The 21,684-nt window shown below is 42.3% G+C and overlaps 1 protein-coding gene across 1 annotated transcript in view; it reads left to right on the forward strand.

Moving 5' to 3' along the window:
• The window catches only part of plch1 (phospholipase C, eta 1), a 42,675-nt gene extending 21,929 nt beyond the window's left edge, over window positions 1–20,746 (forward strand). Inside the window, exons 10-23 of the mRNA XM_053422832.1 lie at window positions 3,003–3,110; window positions 5,141–5,296; window positions 6,064–6,164; window positions 8,551–8,643; window positions 10,467–10,564; window positions 10,902–11,081; window positions 11,993–12,100; window positions 12,856–12,980; window positions 13,159–13,243; window positions 14,058–14,204; window positions 14,621–14,700; window positions 14,841–14,900; window positions 15,321–15,708; window positions 17,121–20,746. Of these exons, the coding sequence (XP_053278807.1) occupies window positions 3,003–3,110; window positions 5,141–5,296; window positions 6,064–6,164; window positions 8,551–8,643; window positions 10,467–10,564; window positions 10,902–11,081; window positions 11,993–12,100; window positions 12,856–12,980; window positions 13,159–13,243; window positions 14,058–14,204; window positions 14,621–14,700; window positions 14,841–14,900; window positions 15,321–15,708; window positions 17,121–19,813 (4,422 nt within the window). The 3' untranslated portion in view covers window positions 19,814–20,746. The remainder of the gene's footprint in view (window positions 1–3,002; window positions 3,111–5,140; window positions 5,297–6,063; window positions 6,165–8,550; window positions 8,644–10,466; window positions 10,565–10,901; window positions 11,082–11,992; window positions 12,101–12,855; window positions 12,981–13,158; window positions 13,244–14,057; window positions 14,205–14,620; window positions 14,701–14,840; window positions 14,901–15,320; window positions 15,709–17,120) is intronic.
• Window positions 20,747–21,684: the final 938 nt, after the last annotated feature.

The following is a 21,684-nucleotide window of genomic DNA, read 5'->3' on the forward strand; positions in this document are numbered from 1 at the left end:
GGAGAGGATATACGGAGGATAGAACTAGGTCGTTGTATTACTCATATGAGAAGGGCAAGAAAGTTGCGTATGATGACAGAACGGCAGCTTGCTTTGAAACTCATGCAAAAAAAAACAGACACAACCGTCATTATGACACAGTCAGGGGATTCATCTTGATGTGCTATTAATCTAAACCTACTGCAGTTTAGTATAATTAACTGGTGTATGTTGATATTGAATCCAAATATACACAGTTTTTTTCGCAATGAATACTTTACTTTCTAAATCCGTCATTAAACAAAACAAACAAAAAATAGGCAACAGGCAAACTGATTAATAAATTATGCAGTTTTATCATTAAAATTAATGCATCACATATATTCGGTCCCCTTGGCACACTTAAAGGTTATGTATACGAGATTTTAAACATTTATATAACACCCAACAACTATTTTTATGTAAAGACAAAGTAGAGTTATGGTGTCCTGAGCATGACAATGAAGTCACACCCACAATGTGTGTGTTGTGAGTGGACTCTCTCAGTTCACTTCTGTGTACTTGGTCCAGGTGACTTCTTTCCAGTTAAAACCATTAAGACATCCCCACGTTTATAAAAGTGAGATCGCTACAGCTCCGATCTGCTGTAATATAACATGACACCAGGGCGGACACGCTACATTTTTAAAGCCTTTCCGCACTATTATGCATTTCAGAGACACAAACAGTGTGAGCACATCTGTCACCTTCCCACCAAGGTGCTGTTAAAACAGAAATGCTGTACTTACCTTATTTTTAGACAGTAAGAGACGGCAGCTCGGGCCACATGTTTCATGTCTGAAGGCGTCCGACATATAAAGATGGATGATGCGTCTCCACCTTTCTTACTGTTAAGAAATTAAGCTGAAATATCAAAGATACAAATGCTGCCATTTTGCGCATTTGGAGCTTGAGTCAGTGCAGCTCCTGTAGCGTTTATCACCATGTTTCACCGGTGAAATTACTTGAATACACACCAGTTGAACAATGACAGAAATCATCTTTGAGAAACATTGACTTTTTAGTTTTTCCCATGTCCTATCTACTAACATGGAGGAGACCTGGTTTAAGACCTATACTGCAGTCAGCCACCAGGAGGCAAACAACATGATTTGGCTTCACTTTTAGGGCGCAGTCATGTCGTCTATCTTTATGTACAATGTATGCTCAGAGTCAGATGAAATCAAGTTGATAGACCAACCAATGTGACTGAAACAGAACCAAACCTGAATATCATTTAAAATTTAAGTCGGAACCCCTCGGATATCAGCACTGTGATGTTAATGATAGTGCAGGGAAATGTGCTAGCTCCAAAAGGAAATATAAATATGCTAAATCTCTTCAGAAAGCTCGTATGAAAAATAACGTTTTTGTCGTTTTGGTTATTTTGTTAGTATATCCTGTAATCTGAAAACAGTGGGGCTATATTTTGCGTTGCCGCATTGGAACTGTCGAAAAACTCCAAAATGAGATTATAAATCCATCCCCTAAATTAATTTTGAAATGTTGACTTAATATGTGGTTGTTTATTACTCTTTCCAAATGGTTTGTTTCTATGTGAGCAAGATTAAAGAAAAGCTAAGATAAGGATGAACAAGAAACATGGATCGAAGGATGCGACCTGGGACGGGAAACGACCTATTACATTTTGGTACAGATGTTTAGACTTTTGGAGATCAGACATGTTTAGGGGACTGATAATTATGAGTGCCTGCAATTTGGTGCAGATCAAAATACAAATCTGGATCTAGTGAATTAAATGTGGTTTCACAAAGGGACTGTTGGGCCTTGGCGGAGGAGCTCACTCTACTGAGTGCCACTCTGGATCATTTATTTGTCAGGATTATGCAACCAAACCAATTTAGACCAGATTTGGTGGAGGGACGAGGGTCGGTTCAAGAGAGAACTCATTAAATATCCTGTCTAGCATTGTTTTATCTTTACAGCATATTTGTAGGGCCATGAGAAACATTTGATATGATCAACCTCAAAAAGAATGAAAACCCAACATGTGTCCCTTTTATTTTATTCTCAAACATCAGCTCTCACTTTTTGACGGCCTCATACCACCTGATCCTCCTCGTCCAGCTCAAGAGCAGCTATTTAACACAAAGAGACCCTGAGAGACAGGAGGAGAGAGCAGGCGGATGAGCAAAGGCTCTCAGCATTTATTGTTCTTTATTAGAAGCAGATAAAATTGATTTTTTTATCTTTTTTTACACGAAGAAAGCTTTCCCAGGGAAAAGGCGCTCTGGCTTTGTCTCTCCCCGGCCAGATGTGTATAAAAGTGAAAGAGGATCATTGATTTTCTTTAAAGCCCTTTACTCCTCTCTAAGAGTTTCCCGCCATCCTTATCCTCCCCCTCGCTGCCGTCGTTCAAGAGCCCTCCACCTCTGCCGAGCGAGAGAACAGAGAGTCGCAAAGCAGCGGAGAAAGGGTGGAAGGGTCTTTAACAGACACAGCGAGAGGTGATGTCAGCCAGTGAAAGACTCGATTGACTGCAGGAAGCTCGGATCCTGTTACTGATTTTTGTTTTGAAGAAGAAGAAGAAGAAGAAGCTGAGAAAATCTTGACGCCCACTCACACCTTCAGAATGGCTCACTAATGGGCTTCCACTCGGCTTAAAGAGCTGCCCGGGGAGCTTCTCGCAGAATCTGCCACTGATTGTGTATAGAGCGTGTGTGTTTGTGTTTCCATGTGCACAAGCGTGTGTCTTATGCTCTCTGAATTTGGCAGTAATGGCTTCCGGTCATGCCTGTAAATACTGGTAAAGGAGGCCCATGAAGGAAGAGGTTACTTTAAAGTGTGCTTGTGGTTTTTGTTTTGTGATTGTCTGAGTGAAAGCTATTTAATTTTTTGCTTTTGGGTTCTCGGACTGTGTCAGAGGTGCGACTTGTGTGGGGATCCTTGTGTATTCAGGGGATGGGTCAATTGCGTGTTTGTTGTTGTCCTCCCATTTATTTGCCTGTCTTCTCTCCTTCCAGGGAAAGCGACTGCCTTCCTATCTGTCTGCCGACGCAGAGGAAGGGGAAGTATCTGATGATGACAGCGCTGATGAAATTGAGGACGACTTCAAGCTCAAGAACAGCAACGTAAGAGGGGATTGTAGACACAAGTATCACGTGCACACAAACATGCATGACTGCTTTAATTACCACCTCCACACTGACACATTCACTCACACTGTTCAAGTCGTTATTCCTCGATTTCCGTACGTTTTGTCTTTCTCGGTCTAATATTGAATATAAAGATATAAAAGAGACTTTGCTTTTTTCTGCAGCTTCTATTTGTCTCTGTCAGGGCAACTTTCTTTTGTGTGGCCATTGCCGTTTTCAGACAGGAACTCTGGAAATTTATCCGGAACATTCCAACAAGTGGTAGCGTCAGGGTAGAGCAGGAGGCCTCGAATCTCGTTGTCTTTCTAAGTTGATGTCTTTGTCGGCATCTTCTATGTTTATGGCGCCTCTTTTTCCTCCTGAGATATTGCTATTCTTTGAGTTTTGTTTCTGTCTCACTTTTAAAACTCGCCCACTCGTTCACAGTACATTTTCGGGACAATATCCTGCTGTATTCTCACGTGGGCTTATTCTGACGTTTTCTGGACAATTTACTTGAGGTCTGGCAGGAAAAGTTCAAGAAAATGTCCAGTGCAACTGACTCAGATATTTGTGCTTTCACATTCAATGAAAATCCAGGAAAATGTGGGTTATTTCAGGTGCTACTTAATCTGTTTATTGAAACGAATAAGACGGCAACAACATCCCATCAGAAAAAAGGGAGAAGAGAGGCTCACACTCGTTCCTCCCCACACATCCGCCACAAACAACAACAAAGAGGGTGGATAATGGGATCTTAACGACATTGTTCTACTCAACATAATGACTTCAGTAATTGGGTGGTAATGTCGGTGCTTGTTTTATTGAACATCAATGTCTTTAATGTTTTGGAATAATCAATGCTTAACGATGCAGAAGAATTTTAAGTAGTTTATTTTTTTTAAAGAAATAAGCATCAGAGCGATATATGTAAAAAATGTCCGAGCATATCATCGCCACATGCTGCAGATCAACTTTCCAAGTGCCATTTTCTTTTACTCCTTTGTGTTTTTTGCCTCGCGTACAGTAGTGCCAGATCGCCCTCATCACATTTAAGCAGTAAAACACTCTGTTCAGCTGTGTAACCGAAAATGGCATCGTTCTCTCACATTTAGCTGGAAGCATGAGGGTGCAGATGCCACGTTGGATGATCATCGCCATTTTAGAGGGCTGGTGGCAGGTTTTTCACTAATGAGAGGTTTTGTATTGAGCTCATTAAAGCAGCATGTTTTCACAGCAGTCACCACTTCTTTGGCTGTGGGAAAAAAAAGTGTTTCTGTATGTGATGTGGTTTTTCCTCTATTAGCAAAAATGTTCCACGTCTACAGGATTCAATTTTTACACCCCTGAGTTTATTTTATTTTATTGCAGCATACACCCTGAGCTGATAATAACTCTTACAAACTCACCCTTTCCTCATTTAGAAGGTGACAGATTTTTATGCAAGAGGAAGCTGATTGTCAGACCTGTTGTACACATCCACGCCCCCTTTAGGAAATTGTAGTTATTGCTGTAGCAGTTTTGAGATAGAAACATGTTAGTGTGTAACTTTAAACCTGATAGTAATGGTGCAAGTGATTAAGATTAATATGTGTCTAACATATTAATATCAACATCTCACTAAAGAGTACTGAGTATCTGTTGTACAGGGATTTGGGTGATTTAGCAGTTCAGGAGAAAGTTTTGCCAAAGTTTTTACCAAATACCGAGAAAGGAAGTCTGTTAAAACTATTCATTTAATCAAATGCTAACCAGCGACACTGCACACAGCTTATGTGTTTTTGTAGTTTAATTTGTTTTAATTTTAACTCTGCCTTTGAGCAACCCTACAACAATGTATTGCTAACATTTTGAAAAGAGTAAAAAAAGAATTCTGATGGTAAAACCCCAAATGTTACAAGTTGTTAAGAGTTTAAAATGTCCTTATTTTGGCTCCTTTTAAAAAATGTTAATTTCCCTCTATATGCTGTTACTCTTCATCATCTCCTGTCAATAGACATGTCTAACCTTCCTCTCCTTTCTCACAGGGAAATGGTCACCACCAGGTGGAGTCTCACATCAGAAAGAAGCTGGACTCTCTGCTGAAGGAGTCTCGCATCGGAGACAAGGAAGACGGCGACAGCTTCAGCATCCGAGCCCTGCTGCGCGCCACGCACCAGGGCCTCCAGAAGAACCTGCGGCAGGTACAGTCCCGGGGCGACGTGTAGTACTGCATATTGAGCATAGTAATACTTCAACAGACGGGGAGAAGATTGAGAAGAGAGGGAGCGTGAAACTAGGCCACAGTATTAGTCACGGAAGGGAGACGCAGAAAATAAAGGAGTAGAGTAGAGTAGTTGCTGCAGCACTCATAGGTCAAACCCAGCGAGCAGATGGTAAAGCACAAACAAGCAGCAGCTCCTCAGGCAACTCTGGATGGGCCGTGATGTTTCCTACATGGTTGGTGGTTCATCCAAACCTTGTCAAAACAGTCTGAAAGTGAGGAGAAACAAAATGTCTGCAGTGTTACTTAATATTTAATTTCCCTGCTTGCCTCTTGTGCTATTTTTAGCAGCTTCAGTTTCCTGACAGCCATTTTAATGTCGTGGGTTCTGTGCATCTGGGTTTTCCTATTCTCTTTATTCTGCTCCAGCCTTGTTGGTGATACCCTTCACTTCATCCTGTCGCTGAGACTTTTTCTGTCTCTGTCCTTACTGTAATTTGTCTATTTTCAGTTTCTCTCTTTTGCTCCCATATTTCTCACCCACTCTCCTCTTCAGCTGTGCTCTGCTTTATTGGATGATGCCTGATGCTGGCCCTCCAGCTATTGAGCTTAAGGGTTTAAGTGACTCACTTAGTTCCAATGTGGCTGTTATTAGATTCACACCAGATAATCCACACACTTGAATGTAAACAACCACACACATGCAAACGCTCGACTCTCTTTTTTCTGTGTTCTCCTCTCCTCCAGAGCTCCAGAGGGGTTCTGAAGAAATCCCAAAGCAGATCCTTCATCACGACTCTCAAACAGAAGGTAAGCAGCATCGCAACAAAGATGGCTCTTTTTTCTCTGCCTGATTCTTGATCTATTTGTGTGGATTCTCGAATAGCAAAATCAGGTTAGTTCACTTTTAGGTGAGGTGGCAATGAAACATTTCACTTCTCTACTACAGATCTTTTGCAAGCTTACTTTTTAGAAACGTTAATTGAACAGTATCTGACTTCTTCTTCTTTATTTGATGTACTTAAGACTCTAAACCGGCCTCAAATCACCAATGGTTTCTTTCAGACTTTGGTAAACCTTCACTTAATTGTAGAAATCCCTAATTCTCTCTGCAGAAGAGTCAGTCGGGATTCATTCACCAGCCTCTGCCATCCTTTTAATATTGTCAATGAGACTAACAGAGGCTGAAAAGGTTTGGCGGAGCCAAAGCTGCTGGAAACCCAAGAAACTAGAATGGCACTAAACTCGAATGTGTCCGCCAAAGCCCAAGAGTCACCATTAAATTCAACCAAGTCTGACCAAATTGCACACTCATACATATCAGTTCCCTAAATGTGCCAGTGTGGATCCATGCTAAACATGAACGGGTTCTTTCTTGGCCCCGTGTCCCATCCTCCCAGCAAGAAAATCTGATCATTCCTCTTTTGCTTCATCTTTCTAACAGACTAACAGACAAACCGTAATCAAAACGGATCAGTCAAACTGTATTGACATGGCACCTTTCATGCAGGGTAGTGCAATTCACACCGTTCACCTAGTGATTGACAACGTGCTAATAAGACTGACATAAGATTAAAAAAAGGAAGTGAAAATGAAAACATCACTTCCTTGGTAGAAGCAACACCTAAAGGTGAAAGTCAGCACCCCTATGAAACCTGATGGTGCATCGTGTCTCTTATTAGTTTTGCTGAGGTCCACTTGTGTCTGGACCATGTGTTTTGAATGGAGGCAGGGTTGACTGTGACAAATCCCGGTTGGAAGCTTCTTTATTGTCATGTCTGTTGTTTGCGAGCGCTTAACAGTGTTCCTGTCCAGGACTGGGCTTACTGACCACTCACAACCAACTTCAAGCCTTAATCCTCACATTTAGCTAAAGTGAGCTCGAACAAGCCTTACCTCACCATTAAGCAGTTGTTGACTTTTTGCCAAATCTGCATGGATGGGGGAATAATTTGTTCCAGACCGGTCTTCCTCGCAATCTGATTATGTAACTGGCAGAGAGTTTATTGTTGGTTATTGTAAGACTGTCTGCCCACTGACAGGAAGGATGTAGTGGCGGTAGGATTAGATGACGAGCCATAAGAAGGTGAGGGACGTGGGGGAGGAGTTGGCTTGCCGTTTTTTAGCCTAATGACATCTTCTCATGTTGGACTGAGATGGACAGTGTGGTGCACTGTGGGAGTGCCTGTTCCTCTACTCCGATAGATATCTCTGCCACACTGTACATAGTGAAGTCTTTGACACAACATTATAATATTATTTCCTCACATAGCTGTTTTTTAAACAAGGAAAATATTGACATATTGAATCCTTTTTCAAATCACACTTAAAATGCAACCTTTTGCCGAGCTATCTTCAGCATGTGGTAGGTACCTCAATTAAATCCGCCACACTTTATCTTTCAATTCCACACAGCAGCTGAATGCAGTGAATGTATGCATTATTCATATCAGAGAATTAAACATGCAGGTCCAAGAATGTATACAGTCTTGATGTAGATCCTCTGTGAGGGATGTGTTTGTCCCTCAGGAAGCTGGTGATGATGTAGAGCTTAAGAGAAATGCTTCAAATGGGAATTGCGTTTTAAATACATTTTTCTATTCCTTTTTTCAGGTATCATCAATTCAATTTATTAATTTTTGCTGGGACTATTTTTCTTCACATTCCCCAAAAATTCCCTTATCCATCCTTTTTGCATATCATGCATCCTCCCATGCATGTGTATATATATACATATATTTGGTATGCATGGGTGCTTGTAATCGGTTGGCAAGCTGCCTAAACCCCTGCAATTACCGCGACCCTCATTCTCTTCTCAAGTCCACTTTAGCTCTAATAGAGGTGCTGCTTCTCTCAGGAGCTCACACTCTTCACCAACACTCGCTCTATAATTATACTATATACATTATATACTCGTACGTTGCTAAACACATACCGGCACCAGTCGGTGCCCTGTGGTGATCTTATTTACTGCGTTTGTGTGTAGGTGGTTTCATGTGTCAGAATTTAAACTGAAAGGATATAGAACATTCCCCAACCAGTAAGCAAATTATAGAGGTAATTAAAACAATTAAATTGTGTGTGTGTGTGTGTGTGTGTGTGTGTGTGTGTGTGTGTGTGTGTGTGTGTGTGTGTGTGTGTGTGTGTGTGTGTGTGTGTGTGTGTGTGTGTGTGTGTGTGTGTGTGTGTGTGTGTGTGTGTGTGTGTGTGTGTGTGTGTGTACATTTTCCAGAGGCACTCAAAATCCAGGCTGTCATGCCAAACCGTGGAGAAGGAGGAGGACGTCCAGGAGACGTCTGGGAGGGAGGCTGGAGGACAGTTCAACAGGTGACCTTTGACCTGCTTTCCCACAACACTGACAATCACTGACAAATATAGGGTTTGATAGTTGCTGAGTCGCTGGAAGCATTAAACAATCCAAGGCATCAGTTGTGCCGTGCAGCCGTTACAGCTTCTCTTACAATCCTTGATGTTGGTGTGAGGGAAAGAATGATGGACTTCCCGTTTGGAGCCTACACTGAAGAGGGGGGGTTGGATCCTGAGGGGTTTTGATTCAACCCTGTCTTATGCCTAACCCTTCCCGCAGCTCCAGGGACTCAATGCTGAGTTCATCATGTAGAATATGCTCAAAGACGGACATGTTATCCCACCGCAGCTGTTCTTCTGCTACGTTTTTCTTTTCTTTTTACTTCCTAAGCCCTGCCATGTTCTTCTTCTGTGACCACTGGTAAAACGTAAGAGTATGTAGTATCGTAAAGGTATCAATACTCCACTTTAATAATACTTAGGGATAGTATTTAATTGTAGTTAGCATTGAAGTTGCATTTAGAACAACATGTTGAGACTCGTCAAGACCGAGCCGTGGTCAGGTGCATTGTTGGCACATTACTAACGAAAACCTGATCTGAAGTCAGTGGCAGAGTATTACATTGTTATTCTCAATTATTAAAATAATGATAATAGGCAGGTGGACACTGGCCTACACTCTGCTTATTACAATCCACCAAGTGCAAGCAAATCTGGCTTTTAAAGGATACAACACTCTGACTCAAACATAACACAACTGTGATTCATTTAGCTTAACCCTTTTGAGGCTCAGCAACTGTTTTCCAGAGTTAAATAATCCCAAATGGATCTTGACATTTAAATGCATTTCCTCCGTGGTCTTAGATCGTTCCTATAGAGCCACATGTCTGGTTTTAACATGCAAACCAGACTAATTGCTGTTGTTGTTGTGGGTGGACATCAATCAGAGTGTTTTATATACGTTTAGTTATCTGTCACATGAACCCACATCATAAAACCGCTCATATGTTTTTCTCTTAATCTCCACAAAGGGTTGTAAGTAGCTGTCATATAAATGCAGTCTAGTTAAAGCACAGTATTTCATTTTGAAATATAAGGTTGTAGGAAGATAACGTAGTATAAAATATACTGTACTTCAAAACACCAATGCCTTATGCCACTTTTTATTTTTCTGCATTTCATCCACTTAACTATCCCATTGAACATAGGCACTTATGCGGCCCCTCATCTCCCCTGAAGCATCATTGTGGATTATATAATTAAAATAAATGAAGTGTTCATCTGCAGCTTGAACACGGCCCAAATTCTCTTTTACATCCATTCTCTGTCTACCTCTGTCTCTGTTTTCTTTTTTGATCGAGCATTGCCCAGCTCGTATGGAAATTCTGTTGTGTTTCCCTCCCTCAGTCGCTCGGTGTATAAGGGCTTTGTCTCCCTTTGTTATCTCAGTCACTGCTCCTGGTTGCATATTTATATATGCGTGTCCTCAGGATCTGTCACAATACAGATTCCTGTGAGGATGCCTGAGCGGCTACGGGAATGGGTTTGTGCAAGACTTTATGTGCGGAGAGCGCCAACATGAATGTGTGTGCGGGTCTTGCTGCACTGCATGAGCTCGGGTCTCCATTAAGCTTTTCGTCTTTGATGCTCTTTCCTGTGGTTTGCCAGCTGCCTCTCTGATGGACAGTCCTTTCTTGCCCGTTATGTTTTGGCCCCAGTAAATACTTAAGTGGGTAGATGAGCGAGTGCATGTCTTACTTTATGTCCTTTTTACTTCACGTGTCTCATATATCTTTGCATGACCTTAACCTGCTCTCCTCTGCCTTCTCTTCCAATTGTGTTAGGGGAGGAAGGAAGAGGAAGACGATGAAACTGAGCAGAGATCTGTCGAACCTGGTGGTGTTCACCAACTCCGTCGCCTCACAGGAGTGCCTCAATGAAGGTGAATCAACAAAGCTATGTCACCTGAACACACACAAGCAAACTAGAATTGCCCCAATAATGAAAAGTCATTTAAAATCACTGAATCAGGATTTATATTTGGATCTGCACTAATTGCACACACAGAAATATCATGCATGTTTTATTTTTTTTATCAAGAGCGTTAAATTATTCTGTGAGAAATCAAGAACAATTTCAAAAGGCCTTATCTTGCAATGTTAAGATCCTGAATAAAGGTTCTTCCCTGACCCAAACCTCATCTTCTCACCAAGTAATAAACATGTTGCAGTCTTCACCCTGAAGATGTTATCTCACGCCCATCCATCGTCCCTCCTCAGGTACTCCAGGTGACGTCCTGTCATTCAGCGAGACCAGAGCTCAGTCTCTGGTCAATCACAAAACCGAACAGTTCCTGGCTTTCAACCAGAGGCAGCTGTCACGGATTTATCCCTCGGCCTATCGAATCGACTCGTCCAATTTCAACCCGCAGTTCTACTGGAACGTGGGCTGTCAGCTGGGTAAGACTTCTGTCTGTTGCTCCGAGCTTCTGACCTGTCTGGAGGTTGTCTGTTAATAGAAACACCAGGTGACTTCCCTTTAGCTGCATACCTGTCATCACACATGAATTGACTCTGAACAAAACCTGACAACAGACTTAATCTGTGACCTGAACACCAAACACCTTATTTACACTCGTCATCCTGTGTAGTTAGTTAGTGGACATATGTGCAGACAGTAATAGGTGAAGTCATACTCATTAACCTCCACATTACAAATCCACTGAGCTGTTTAAATTGTTTGTGTGCACTCTATGTTACTGCATGATGTGTGCATTTTGATTTGTTTACTTTATGGAAAAGGCTGGAAACTAAATAACTTAATAATAATCATAGATGAATAAATAATGAATAAAGACTGGGGAATTAATAAAAACTAATTATTTGAATTTTTATGTAAATGAACAGCATCATGATTCCAACATCTAATGAATCTCTTCCAGGGAAATAAATATTCTTTCTGTTCTATTACTGTCTCACGTCAACAGAAACAGAAACTGATTCTGAGGAGGTGTTTTCCTTATCGTCTGTTTTTCCCAACTAAGGTATCAAGGTTGCAAAAAGAAACAGACTTAATGAATAAAACAAAGAATAAATAAAACAAAGAGGAGCATGTGATAAATACAAAAACACATCCCAAAACAATCACAGGATGATAAATCGGTCTCCTCATATGATTTGTGATTTCTGCCAGACTATCGAGCAGCCCCCAGAAGGTTTTCACAGTTAATGTATTCTACACCGAGTTCTAGATAACGATTTAATCAGTGAATAAAGTGAATCAACTGATCAATCAATAGATGACAGAGTGTGTGTGGTCAGAGGTTGAGTGACAGTTGATTTAAAGGTCTCCCTCATCCTCTCTCCTCCAGTCGCTCTGAACTACCAGACGGAGGGCAGGATGATGCAGCTCAACAGAGCCAAGTTCATGGTGAATGGAGGCAGTGGCTATGTCCTGAAGCCGCCCCCCATGTGCAAAGGTACCACAACAGTCAGACGGGGTCCAAGCCATTGCTTAGAGTTTAGTGTTGGATTGTTAACATGCATGTGTTCACCGCAGAAATATATAAACATGTGATAAGAGGATTTTAAATGTAAACGTAGCATGAGAAAAACAGAGAGATTATGTTCTATGAAATGAAAGGTTGATGGTTAATACAGAATTTGACTCATGGTTGTTATAATATATTATATTATGTTATTATGTAATGATCCATCTCTTAATCTCTTGATTTCCAATAGTGAAAAAGGATTGGAAAAATATCATACACACAGTATATATGGTACTGGCCTGCTGCATTGAATATAAATTGTATTTTCAGTAAGAATTAAATGGAGACAGTTTCAGGGAATGGAAGAAGTGATGACTTGTTCATCTTGTTTTTGCTCTTTGCTCTCTTTCGGATCTCCACTAGAAATTCCCCATTTTTTACACCACATGCCACTATGTTGTTAAAACAGCTATTCACCGACTGAGTTAGCTACACAGCAAATCACACGGCTGGTTGATTTTCATGGCCTTGCTGCATAAGTAGTTTACAGTGGAGCTTGTAATGATGCAATGCTTATTGAGAACATATAACCCAGGGCCTCCCAGTCGACGTGATCCCAACTGCAGCCACACAACACAATGTAACCAGTCTCAGAAATAAGAATATTTGAGAGCTTTGGATTTTCAGGCTTGAGCGATGACATAAATCAAAGTTCTCGCTCTGCTGTCGTTCCTTCCCTCCAGGCTCCTTCAACCCATTCTGTGATGATCCTCTTCCAGCTTACCCCAAGAAGCAGCTCATTCTCAAGATCATTAGTGGACAGCAGTTGCCCAAGCCACCAGACTCCATGCTGGGGGACCGTGGAGAGGTAAAAAACGCACCAAGGCACAAAACCCCTGTTTCATTTCACTCGCCATCTGTCTTTTTCCCTCTCGCCTCACACACAAATGCACAAGCATGCACCCAATATCACACATGTCTTCCCCGCATCTGTAATATAACATAATAATAACCAATTGATTTTATTGCCTTTTCTCCTGCATCAGATAATCGATCCGTTTGTGGAAGTGGAGATCATTGGGCTTCCAGTCGACTGCTGCAAGGAACAGACACGAGTTGTGGATGACAATGGTGAGACACACGCAGATCTTGGACTTAAACAATAACACAATATTACAACCACTGAAGAATGATCAAACATGTCAACGGGCACATGGGAAAACTGATAAAAATGTGTTTAAATTCAAAGAAGTATGTTGTCTCATTTATCCATTTTCAGCCTCCTTAATGCTTTTTTCGTAAAATATATAGCTCCTACATAAAACTATGTTCCAGGCTTTTCACCTGTATAAATCATGTAGTTATATTGCAGCAATCTAATTCAATTCTAAGATGGAAAACCTTCCAGTGTTGACTGTATCTTTGCATTTTCTATATTATTTCTATACGTGTGTGGCTAACCAAACAAAGCAGAAGCTCTATCAGCCTCAGCTCTGTGATGACAGAGAGATGAGCGCAGAACAGAGCAGAGATGAAACAATACTGCGGCCACAGATGCTGTATTTTACTTTGGGCTGTGGAGCATTTTTACTCTGAGTGTCAGATTAACTAATTAGAGGCTTAAAGGAAGTTGAAGAGAGGGGTCTGCTGGTGTTAACCCCAACATGTCTCCACAGACGAAGGCATCTGGAATGAGGAGGGGGGGGGAAGCCCTCTGAAGGAAAGGTTATGGAGCCCTGGGAGCTCAACGTTATTATAAGATTACTGTGCCGGTCATCGATCCATGAAATACAATATCTGACACGTCACTTCTTCTATATCCATCTTTCGCTCTATTTTGAATATCTTGCAGGATGTGCAGTACATTTCTGTTTGAATGAGGCATTGATGATGTGACAGGTCCTAATCAAACTGAGTTGTGTGTTTATGTGTGTGCTTTCCTCAGGTTTTAACCCAGTATGGGAGGAGACTCTGTCCTTCACGCTTCACATGGCGGAGGTGGCTATGGTGCGTTTCCTCGTCTGGGACCACGACCCCATTGGACGAGATTTTATTGGTCAACGAACTGTTGCCTTCAGCAGCCTGATGCCTGGTATGTGCAAAATTCCTGAGCTTTATCTTAATAATAGAGACTTTGCTGCGTGAATGACATGAAGTGAGGAGAGGACACAGTTTGTCATTGGCAGTTAGAATCCATTTCACTTCCGCTATTTAACACAATTAGACAGATTCGCCAACACACACACACACACACACGCTTAAAAACACAATTGACCTCGTGGCTCAAGCCATGTTATTGCTATGGGGCTCATTATCTTGTATCTAGTGAACCATGATTTGTTTGGTTTGAATGGTAAAAGACCTGTGGCTCGGCAGGTTCTTCTGTTTTTTTTGTCCCTGAACCCCCCCCCCCCCCCCCCCCCCCTTCAGGTAAATACTACACAATCACCGGTGTGATGAAAGCCAATATCGCTCTTCAATGCTTTCTCCCTCCATATCCAACAACAGGTTACAGACATGTTTACTTGGAGGGGCTGACCGAGGCGTCCATCTTTGTGCATGTGTCAGTGCATGATGTCTATGGGAAGGTAAGTGCTGCACATTCCTGGTGATATTGTTGAACCCCCCCCACCCCCCCCGCTATTTCGAAGTTAAACAGAAGAAAACGTGTTTCTCTCAACACGCCGATCACTGAAGCATATCCTCCTTCAATCCTTTGTTTCTCTAGTGGAGCCCTCTAGTCCTGAACCCCAGCTTTACCATAATGCACTTTCTAGGATCTAACAAGGTATCCTGGTGCCCTGTGGGCTCTGTGTGTGGTGCTGCATGAAACAGTAATGCATGACGCGAAGCTGTCTGCCGTGACTTGTTTGTGTGTGACATTAAACCACTGAGTCATACAGTTTGCTTTTTAGCTTTTATCCACAATTTTCATTTTCTCATCAACAAAGATGGAATCATTTACAACATAAGCATGCAGCATCCTCAGCAGCCTCGTGTGGTGTGTTTTGATAATGTGAGGAGGAAGGTTGCCACCTAAAGGTAATGCATGTAAAAGCATGCCATTGTTTGATTTGATGCGGTCTAAGTTATACCCCTAAAGGTAACCCTTTAACTTAAAACTATGATGTGTAAAAAAATTGAGTTAAGAAGTGTTGGATATTTATTTACACGTATTTTATTCACACTCTTCTTTTCCTGCCCTCAGGGTCATCAGCTGCGAGGGATCCGGGGTTTGTTTAGCCGCTCTTCCAAGTCCTCCGTGGATACAAACTCTGGCGGCCTTCGCAAACGCTCCCTCAGCGATCACCTCCTGCGCCGCACGGCCAGTGCCCCGGCGAAGGGTCGGAAGAAGACAAAGATGTTGCTGTCAGAGTCTGTGGCATCAATATCGGAACATAAGAACGGCACAGGCGCAGGGATCGGAGGAGAGGGCGTGTCAGGGAAGGAGGGAGGAGTGGAGAGGCGTCTCCAACCCAGACCCCCGCTCATCCACAGGCCGATTTCCATGCCCTTAGAAAGGCTCCTGCAAGGGCAGCTGTCCCTCTGCTCCCAAGACAAGGAACAGCACGATATTAGTGCAGACACTATCTTAGGTGGGTAATTTCCACTCATTCTACCCAAAGAATTACAAATAAAATTTGAAATATTATAATATATATATAATATAGATAATTTGCATATGACACCCAAGTTATTAGTTATAAATAAGATATTGAGCTCTTTATCTAACAATAGCATGAACCAAGCCCCAGCTATCTGAGTCATTATTTGCAGAGCTACTTTTGGCTGTGGAATATTTTTGCTGTGTAATTTCTATAAATGACATGATGAAGGGCTACTTCTTTTATAATGCAATACTTGAAGTTGAAAAGCTGCACAGCAAAGTTTTGCCTTTGAATTGCTTTGAACACTGATTAATGTCAGATATTACGTGTTAAGATTTCACTCCTTTGCTCTACTTATTCTGCTACAACTTTCTAAGACCTTGTTCAGACCTGATTATTAACATCTGTCCTGAGGGATCTGATCACTTAGACATTCAGAGGTGCTTTGGGACGCATGTTGCCAGATTCTCTATGAAGGACCCCTACTCAGCTGCCGTCTCTGAACTGTTACAGTTTCACAATGAGTCAAATGTATTTTTACGTTTCTCAGTGGCCATACATTGATTTGTTTGTTGCCAATGCATCACAATATCAACTCTGACCACCACGTGATGTCTTTAGATCTGCAAACAGTTCATTGATTATCTCAGCATCTCCTGAATCCGCAATCTGAATAAACACACACAAATATTATCATTGGACACATTGGCAAACATTATTTGGTCTGCGTGAACGCATGGTGTACATGATTATTTGCATATAGAGTGAGGAAGTGAGATCTGATCACAGGAGACACGTGTGCTGGTGTGAACAGATGAACAATGTCTACTGATCAGATCTCTGAGGACAGATGTTAAAACCAGGTCTGAACAGGGCCTGAAACTCTTGTACATTAACCACGTGAACTGACAGAACAGATTTCTCTCCATGATGCCTTAACATGCTCTTTCTGTCCCATCTTCATTTGTTGTGCTTCTTTATGGTAGAGAACTGACTAGGATGGTCCTGCAGGTAATCTAAAACACCTATTGTCTGGAGGTTCCATCGTTCGAAAACATATCAGTATTGTCCACCCAGTGTATTTTGTTTGACAGTGGTCTGAGAAATATAATGATGTGCCATTTGATCCCATTTGACCAAACCAATCCCATTTGACCATCTTTTTCCTAATCTGATCTTCACAAGCGTGGATTCTTCCTTTTGTTCAACCTCCACAGCCTCATTTCCAGCTTCCCCTTCACAGTTGTATTTGGTGATCCATCTGTCTGTGTATTGCGATTGCCTTGTATTGGCTGGACTGTTAGTTGTTGTAATTGAATCGTTGGTCTGCTTGGTGTTCAACATTCAAATGGTAGTATCTAAACATGTCTTTATTAATCTTTTTCTTTCTGTGTCCACAGGAGCTTGCTTGCTTAACAGGCCCAGGTCGTCCTCTGTTAACTTCATCAAATCATCACTTTCTTTCGAACCAAGCATCGCTTCCCCTTCCAAGACGTACAGAAATAAAGAATCTGACCAATCAGCGGAGGCTTCTTATCTGGTAATTGGTGGAGGAGACGTAAAAAAGGAAGACGACTATGTCAACTATCCATCAAAAGACAATGAAATCAACAAATCAAAGATCATCTCCGCAGGAACAGAGAAAAACTCTATGGTCTCGTCTTCCGCGAACAACAAGATGGGACTAGAAACATCGTCAAACAGCACAACGTTCACTGCTGCACCTTCAGTCTCCTCATCCTCCTCCTCTGCCCCTTCCTCTGTGGCCCCTCTTTCTCCTGCCGGCATGGACTGTGATCTAAAGAGTCCCACCTCTTTGCACGACAGCATCTCCAGACTCATCGATGCTGTGTCCTTGGGCAATGAGCAAGACACATGTGGCTCTATTTCTGCTCTGATTGGTCAATTTGAAAGCACCATTGACCAAAATGATTTCACAACATCATCCCATGATCACACTCCTTCCCGTCACTCGAACTTCAGGCCTACCACTCCTAAAGCGCTGCAAGATTTAAGGCCTCCTCTAAAGACAAACACAGCCTCTCTTAACTCGAAACACCTGACAAGTCCCCAACAAGCAGCTCAAAAAATGTATCATGTAAACCACGAAATCCTTCCATCGAGTTCTCAGAGAAACACTTCTACTCCAGTCCTCTTTGCCAGCCCAGAAACCACTGAGCTTGAGGAGGTGTACACCATTCTGGATGAGGAAGTGCTGTTGCCTGCAACAGTGCACAACCTGAGGAAACAGGCGGTGGTGAACACGTCTTTAAACAGCTTGGGGTCCTCTCCGGGAAAAGTGGTTCAGGGATTGGGGAAAGGGCACCATGTGGCTTGGGAGGATATGCACAGGAAACAGGGTGGATATGAAGACATTGAGGAGGCTGAGGAGAGAGTATATGAGGAAGTGAATGATTTCCCTGTACTTGAGATAGAACAGGGTACTTCCCAAAGGTACATGAGCACGCCCGTAAATGACTCTTTCCAGTTTCATCGTGACACAGCAAGAAATGCTTTTGCAGAAGTGGAAACTAATGTCGACGAAGATCCCTTGGATATAATGCTGACTTCACCTAGACATGGCAGCCAATGGGAGGGGCTCACAAGTCCAACCAAACGCCATGCCATCTACCAAAACCACGGATCCATTCCCAACTACCCCCAACAGAAGCAGCCTTTGTCATATTCTGATCCTCAACAACAGTTTCCCTCATATCCACCTCATGGAGCATTTACACACGCCCCCTCCCCAATCAATAAACCTCCGTATCAGTTATCCAATCATCAACAACACCAGAACCACTCCCAGCCTTCAATCTTCCACAGACCCATCAACTCCAGACCCCCCAACCCTAGTCAGCAGTGTCAGAATGGCTACTCTGTTCCACAGGGAATTTCTACAGCCCCTGACAACAGCAGAGACTTCAATAGTTCCTACAAACAACAGAGGAGCTACAGTGGCGGCCAGCTCCTGAACAGGCCTCAACAAAACAGCCCAGGGTACAACCAGATGGAGAGGGAGCAAACGAGGGGTTTCCACAATGGTTTCTCCTCACCTGAAACACTACATAGCCAATCTGCTGCGTCCACAAACATCTGTAGAGACAGAGGACTACCTACTCCTTCTTCAGATAACGATGCAATATACAGCCATCTGGAGTATGACTGCATCAAGCCCTCATCAGAGTCCTCAGCTCCTCAAAACCCTCAGCCACACTGTCAAAGTCAAACACAACCGCACACTCAGTCATGGGGCAAAAATGTTACCGCCAACAATCACCAGTCGCAGCCTGAAACCAGTGTTTTGAATTCAAGGCCTTTGTCAACTCGTTCCCAGTCTGTTCCCATAGACTCCACAGCCCCCAGCCAAAGTAAGTCCAAGTCCCTGGGAGACCTGACCTCAGAAGACATATCATGCAACTTCCAGAGCAAATACCACATTATTAGCCGCAGTTTCATCACGCCACACATGAGGAAGCAGAGGAGAATGGGCACCATGGGGGGCGCAGCTTTCCAATCACAGTCGAGTGATCCACTCACAGAGCAGCTACGTAAGCTGGTCAGTTTGGAGCCGGATGACAGTGACAGAGAGAGGTGCCAGTCTCCTCAGCTGCATTTTCAAGTAAAATCCCAATCCCAGTCAATGTCCCAACAGTCACAGCCCCAGGCAACAAGTACAGCTCCTGTAATTCCCAGGGACACAGAGGACTCCCCTCCGCCCCTGACCCGTCGCCTGTCTTCTCGGAGCCAGAGCCGGGTGCGCCACATCAACAACCGTGCACGGGAAAGACAGCAAGAGTCTGTAAAGTCTCGGCCAGGTGTGGCAATCAATAGTACCACTAGTGGGGTGGTGTTTAGGAATAAACCGGCCTCACAGAATCCACCAGCTAACAGACACTCAACCGGCTCATACATCGTCGGCTACCTGGATCAGCTGGAGGACAGGGGACTTCCTGAGGGAGCGTGCACATCATTACGTTATGGAAATGGGGATCATTATGGAGATCGCTACTACACAGACGACTCTCTTCCGAATGCAAACTCCTCTCACTCTGCGTCAGAGCCCGAGGTCTACTTTCTACTCAGACTGTAGCTCTGATCTTAAACGTAAAATGAGATTAAGACTCGAGCACAGATTTTTTGATGACGTTCAGTTACACCAAAAGCCGGAGGACGAAGGGAAATACGTGCTTGCCATTATGTGTTCCCATGTTCACAGAGCAGAGATTGCTTGTACAATATCAATGACACATCTCATATAATCCATGGTTGGATCTGACAGCATGAACTTTGTGTATGAAATGTCCACTATTCAATAGTGAATGTTCTTTCTAGTCTGGAAGTGTATTGTCTATATTCTGCTTAATGTGTAAATGTACCCGGGAACTTTGATTCCCTCCAAAAGGCTTCCTAGACTGATTGTACAGATACTTGTTATCTTCGTCCCTGTGATGTACTGTCCAAACTGCGTACACTGACAACAAAGCAAAAAAAAGAATCTGGGTTTTCAGCAGAGAGGGAACGTCTTTCCTTGTATCATTTGAATGTGTAGTATAATCAAACAGCTAGTTTTAATAGATGGGATTCATCTTATCAAAGATCTAATGTAAGTCTTCCTCCTGTTTTTCAGTGGTATTTCTTTATTTGTGTCGTGTGAATATTCCTGTCATTGTTTCTAATCCGCGATGGATTTTAGTGAAGAGCTAACTCTAACTGTACATTTATGTTTGTGCATGTTACTTGTGAACATGTCAAGCATGACTATGCACCAGTTTATACAATAGATGTCTCATCGCTCGACATTTGCACAGAACAAATAGTTGCGTTGAACACAACCGAGGACTGAGGCTTGTTTGTAATGGGTGCAATACAGAATATAAACACTTCCACGCTTGGACTCGTTGCTCTCTTTGATCCGTAGTATTTCATGACACGATTGCAAAGTTTTAAAGATTTGGAGTTTAAAGGTTTTTATTTTTATAATTACTTTGATACAGACAGCAAACAGAATCTCGTGTTTGTTTTGTTGTTGTGGTTTTATTTTGTATAACTTAATGAACTGTAAAAAAGGGTAGACAGAGGAGGGGAGGATGGCCGAGCCGCGGTTTATTAGTTTTTTTTTTATTGTCTTTCAGTGTTACACCATCCTTCTTTTCTTTCTATTGTTGCTCATTGGAGGACTGTGAGCATTTTCCTACAGATGCAATAAACTATTGAAATGTTTGATTTCAAGACAACCACATGTTCATTTCCTGTTTTACTCAAAACCGTAAACAGTGTAATGAAATCAGAATGTCGCTCGAGCTCAGAATCATTTCATTATTAGGTCACAAACAGCCTCAGCGCCTTAAACATAATGGGATGTAATTGCTCATGAAATTACTGTGTAATAGAGCTGACAAACAGCACACCTGTTGCTCTGGGCATTCAATTCCCCGCACCGGCTCTAACCTGTTGCCACACTTGGTTAAGTCATATGGAAGAATAACGTTAAAATATTCCTTGGAAAATCGAAGAAAGAAAACAAAGTATAATCTTCCTCCTGAATTTCCTTCCAAAACTTTGCCCGAGATTGATCAGTCAATTAAGGTCATTCAAATATCCAGATGAAGGCACTACCGGATTTACTACATTATTAAATAATTCTTGTTGAAGTAGCTTTAATGCTGCATATTTTTACTCATATCACACTTCTTTTATTTAATTAGGAGCAGGTTTTCTTCCCTGGAGACAGTAATGTTTCACCGCCATGTTTCTACAGGAGCCCAGAACGGACAAACCAAACAGGTCTTCGTGAACGCATGAAGGAAGGCCCTGGATTTTGAACTACACAAATTGAAGGAAGGGATGAGATGAAGACTGCAAAGGCAAAGGAAATATTGAACTATTTGTTTCCAGAAATCCTTGGAACAACATCCCAGCTAACAGAGATAGAAAGTTGTCTACACCTCATTTAACTAAAAT

Source organism: Pleuronectes platessa, chromosome 5, assembly GCF_947347685.1.
Source record: "Pleuronectes platessa chromosome 5, fPlePla1.1, whole genome shotgun sequence".
Classification (NCBI taxonomy): Eukaryota; Metazoa; Chordata; class Actinopteri; order Pleuronectiformes; family Pleuronectidae; genus Pleuronectes; species Pleuronectes platessa.